Below are 5114 nucleotides of genomic sequence, written 5' to 3'. Positions count from 1 at the left end.
CTGGCAAGTCCGAACCAGATCTAACCTCGGAAAGATCCTATGAAGTAAAAATCAGATGGACTTGATCACTAACATATGGGCCAGAGAAACTAATGATAGACGATCGCAATCCTTTTAAGTGAACATTTAGGTGAGCCAAATCCACAGGCTCGCATTATTTTAGCCAGGATTGGGCCTCCCCATTTTAGCCCAGATACCTTCCAGGATAGGGCCTCCGGGGTTAAGGCCGTAAGATGGAAAACACCAGATTTAAACACTAGGGGAAAGAAATTACTGTACACACTTGGGACTGTACTTAAATTAACTAAGGCTTGCATTCAGAATTAAGGTACACATATCCCTCTTCCAGACTCTGTAATGCAACCTCCAATTCCAAGTAACTTTCTGAAAAACTCAGCTCCAGTAAGGTGCAGGGCACCAGCTTGAGCGTCATATAAAGAAAGATGTTGCGTTTGAGCAAAGTTAAGCGCCTATGAATTGATCAAGACTTTTTACACACCAGAGACTACCATAAGTTAACACATGATATATGGTAGTAAATTAAAACAACCACATTATGCATGACTGGTGACAAGAGCAGCCGCCGGTAGCCTTCAGGCACCAGCCAATGACTCGATCAGCAGCTGGTAGCCTTCAGGCACCACGTGTTGGTTCTTTACGCAAGCAGCGAGGGCAGGAACATCTGATTTTATGTCTAGGAAAGCAGCAACCTGAAGGAGAAGGTGGAAGTCCGAGATCCGCTTAACAAATGGCAGATGCTTAGTACGATCCAGGTGGCTCCTGAGTGCGCTCATTGTTACAGGGTTTCCACGGTTCTCGATAGGAAAGCCCATAGAAAGTGGACCCTGTATACACAAAATAAACAGAAGGTTAACATATCTTTATGGGTGAAAGGTACTCCTAGATGCATATACATTAATCAACTAAAATGATAGAAAAACAAATGACTCAAGTTTAGTTTGTGGGAGGTGTGGGTAATATTAACATTAGTGATTTTTTCCTCTATTTATTCAATGCCAAGTTCCTCTTTACTTTCTTTTAAAAAAATAAATGATAGCAAAGTGTCAGAACCATTTCCTCTTATGTTTTCTATTTCATTTGTTTTCTTGGAGAGGCGATATTAAAAAAAGGGTCACCACCATCTCATGTATCTTGTGATCTTGTGTATTTTTTTTCAAAATAAAAGGATGGTGGCCATGTTTAGTGTAAATAAAGAAGGCAACAAACTGACAACCAGGCCTGGCTCAGACCCCTGGGCAAAGGGGGCGATGACCTAGGGCCCATGCCAAAAGGGGGCCCATAAAAATATCATTGATGATTTTGCTTCAAGAAATAATCATAATTCATTTCTATAAAACATAATAGGTATTTCTCATTAACAATTTAAGGTATTCATATTGTTTTAATACTTTAATTTTATGGTTCTATACAATATTAGTGATGTTATTGATGTGATTGTGTTATATGGCTTATATAACTAATATTATAACTAAAAAAGTAGTCTTAAGGGCCTATAATGCTGAGTTTGCCTAAGGCCTTCGAAAACATAGATCTGGCCCTGCTGACAATCCACAATCAAGAGACAACAAAACAGCAAAATGAAGAGATTGTGCATACTAGGATTAATCAACTAATCAACAACAACTACACTGCAATGCTACACGTATGCAATTATCCTATTATAATCTGCTAGTTTCTGGCATGGACGTAAAAAGGAGATGGAATAATAGTTGATTAACAAACTGATACCTTCTGCTCTGATCCCTGGCTTAGTCTCATGAAGAACAAAAATAGGTGACTTGTTTAGGAAAGACGGGTGCAAATTGTCCAACTAAGTAATGGATGCAACAGTTTCACTAAAATATTTAACTAGGTTCATATTAGCTAGATGCCTACATTGTATAGTCAGGAATTAGACATCTTCGTTTGTCAACAAGGAAGAAAGACAGAACGCACTCCCAATGAAGTGTGCACCAAGTTTAACGTAGATGATCATCAAATAGATCTTAGAATACCAGATGATAAGTAAAGGCAAGACAATATAGATATATGGTCATATCTTACATGAAGCTCAAGTTAATTGAGTAGTCTAATTATGTGTTTTTTACAAGTGACAGCAAAGTATAGATTCAGATCTCAGTCGTATTGTGACATAAAATATGCCACGTTATTTTCTTTACACATAGGGAATCAAATACTGGATAGAAAGGTATGTATTATTAGAGCTTTTCAAAGATAGATTCTTTAAGATGGTGATTCTTATCTTCTTTTTGAAGTAGATCCATAGAATATCTGAGAAAAAGAACTATAGTGCATTCTAGGGCAGGCTATCAGTTTTTCCTTTATTCTACACTAGATAGATTAGGTTCAGACTTTTTTTACCCACAGCTATTTCTATCCAAGTGCTAAAGCAGTACATGCCAGAACAATTTTCTTGCTCTGTACAGAAAGAGAGAAGAATAGTATCTTGGATGCACTCTAGTACCTTCCAAGGCCTCAGAACAGTGCCTCATCTAGATGTACTCTATGAACTACAATGCATAAATTTAACAAAATCTATAGCCGTTTTGGCATATCTATCAAACAATCACAGATTTCATTGCTAGCTTTGCAACAGCTACAACATCCTGGCCACACTTCTGACAAATAAAAGTTTTGTCCTGGTTCATTCCACATCACAAAAATATGCACTACATGGCATTCAAACAGATTCAAACAGAGGGCCTTTATGTGTGTCAGCAAGTGGGCTGAACAGGTAGTTAAAACTTTTAACTCTATGAAACATAGGAGCAACTATATAAAGCTTTAACTTCTTGAAACAATTTCCTAAGTACTCCATAAATCTGTAGCTCTTCAATAAATGGACCAAAGGAATTGGATTTTGCTAACCTAGTCTTTTCTAATAATATAGTGCTTCCTCCATTTCATAATATAAGACTTTCTAGCATGTGCTATATTCATATGGATGCTAATGAATCTAGACATATATACAAATTATATATTCATCAATGGGTAAATCTAGACAAGACTGAAAAAGCTTACAATATGAAACTGAGATAGTACCCATTACTATTATCTCAAAAGTGGATCTATTGTGTTACAAAAATTATAAATATTTCTGGATGGCTGATTACTGAAGAGAACTCGTATGTCATGCTTTACAGCTATATACAGATTCATTTGCTTTACTATTTTTCAAGGCAGTGCAAGCCCTCTACGAACTTTAAATCACAGAATTAACAGAAACATAATGACTTTGCAGAAAATAAATAAGTCATGAATTAACTGATTGAGTGAAAATAAGCAATGTACTATTTAATGAATAAAATAAAGGTTCTGATTTTTCCAAATTTATTTCTAATTCATGAAGCACATCTACCTTGATCACTGACCCTTATGTTTCATTGTCAGGTTAATAACATGAACACCCACTCTGAATCACTTGATGATTCAGTTTCAAACATGCTACCTGGTTTAGTGAAATTTTATCTATACATGTCTAGTTTTCACCTTAAGATTGTTTTGTTGTTGGAAGCAAACTTATTCAGCAAATTGTGAATCAACAGCTATGCAACAGAATAGGAAAGAATACCTGGTGATCAGAGATCTTGACAGGAACCAGGAAGAAGTCATTGTCCACCTCCATAGTATCCTTTCCCCCTGCCACCACCTCTTTGCGCATCTTCGACAGGCGGGGATCGTCTTTGTCCCCAATCTCAGTTTCCAGCACACCATCCTTAAACAGCTTCACGCAAGTCTCGCTCATCTGGAACGCCTCAAAGTGCACATCACCGGAGCCATCATCCCCGACCTCCAGCTTCACTATGGCGGTGACCCACTCCGGGATCCCACCCTCCGCCTGCAGCTCAGTGGCCTGAAGCACCTCCCGGTTGGACATGGTGTACTCACCAGTCTCACTAGTCTTTCTCCCCACTGCCTGCGTGAACACCAACCCCACACGGCGCATCCCGAGCCCCTCGGCGATGGCATCGACGCGGGCCTCCTCCTGGGCGTCCCGCATCAGCTGCACAACGTCCTCGGTGCCCACCTGGGGAGGCTCGTAGATGAAATCGACGAACACCTGCTTGGTCTCGGCGTCGACGCGGCCGTAGAGGAAGCCCGCGCGCTTGGCGGCGAAGGCGAGCGACTCGGCGACGTAGAGCTGGAAGGCGTTGGCGGCGTCGCGGTCGAAGGAGGCGGCGGCGCAGAGCGGCGCCTCCTGGCGGGTGACGCGGATCTGGCGCGCGATGAGATCGTCCATGGTCATCTTCTTCCCGAAGGAGCCGGCGGGGTTGAGGGCCCTGGGAGGGGGCGGCTGGGAGGAGCGGGCGTCGGGCGGGTAGGAGAGGTAGACGAAGGAGCCATTGGAGAGGCGGAGCGAGGAGAGCGGGGCGGCCGGGTTGGAGAGCAGCGCGGGCGGCGGGGCGGCGGCGGCGGAGGCCGGGAGGAGGAGCGCCGGGTCTAGGGAGAGGCGCTGGAGCGGGACGGGCACGGTGACGCGCGCGGCGACGAGGCGCTGGAGGTCGCCGACGGTTGCGGCGGCCGGGTCCGGCACGGTGATGCGGTCCGTGCCGTCGCGGCTGCGGATGCGGAGGATCATCGCGGCGCGCGTGCGGGATGGGATTGGGATTTGGGATCGGGAATCGGTTCGGTTCTTGGCTTGCAGCGGTGGGGGGTTTGCGATTTTTATAGAGGAGGAGAGGGCCGCGGCGGCGGCCGAGTTGGAGTGCGACTGCGGAATCCGTGCGGTGCGGGAGGAGGAGAGCGAGACGGCGGCGCGGAGGGGATGCGGAGGCGACGCGACGAAGGCGCTGCTGCTGCTCTCTCTCCCTCTCCGCTGCGGATTCGCGACGGGTTGGGCGGTGGTTGCGTCTTATTGGCGTTGCGAGATCGGGTACACCTGGCCGGGTGGATCCTGGCCTCTTTTGCTTGCAAAACTTTGGACTACGGCCGCGTTCGGGCAGGCTCCTACGCTATCCTCGTTTTCCGTGCACACGTTTTTCAAACGAGATATTTTTTAAAAGTTTTTATAGAAAAATTGTTTTAAAAAATCATATTAATCTATTTTATATTTTTAATAATTAATAATCAATTAATCATGTACTAATCTATTA

The 5114-nt window shown here is 44.0% G+C and overlaps 1 protein-coding gene across 1 annotated transcript; it reads right to left on the bottom strand.

Annotated features, from left to right (window-relative positions):
• Positions 1-434: 434 nt before the first annotated feature.
• On the bottom strand, positions 435-4865 carry LOC121054693 (NPL4-like protein). Its single transcript, XM_040524961.1, has 2 exons — positions 3593-4865; positions 435-845 (listed from the first exon to the last, which is right to left on the bottom strand). The coding sequence occupies exons 1-2, from the start codon at positions 4598-4600 to the stop codon at positions 594-596; spliced, it is 1260 nt and encodes a 419-aa protein (XP_040380895.1). The 5' UTR covers positions 4601-4865; the 3' UTR covers positions 435-593.
• Positions 4866-5114: the final 249 nt, after the last annotated feature.

The sequence above is a fragment of the Oryza brachyantha genome, chromosome 1 (assembly GCF_000231095.2).
Source record: "Oryza brachyantha chromosome 1, ObraRS2, whole genome shotgun sequence".
NCBI lineage: Eukaryota > Viridiplantae > Streptophyta > Magnoliopsida > Poales > Poaceae > Oryza > Oryza brachyantha.
This window is presented reverse-complemented; position numbering and strand designations above follow the sequence as displayed.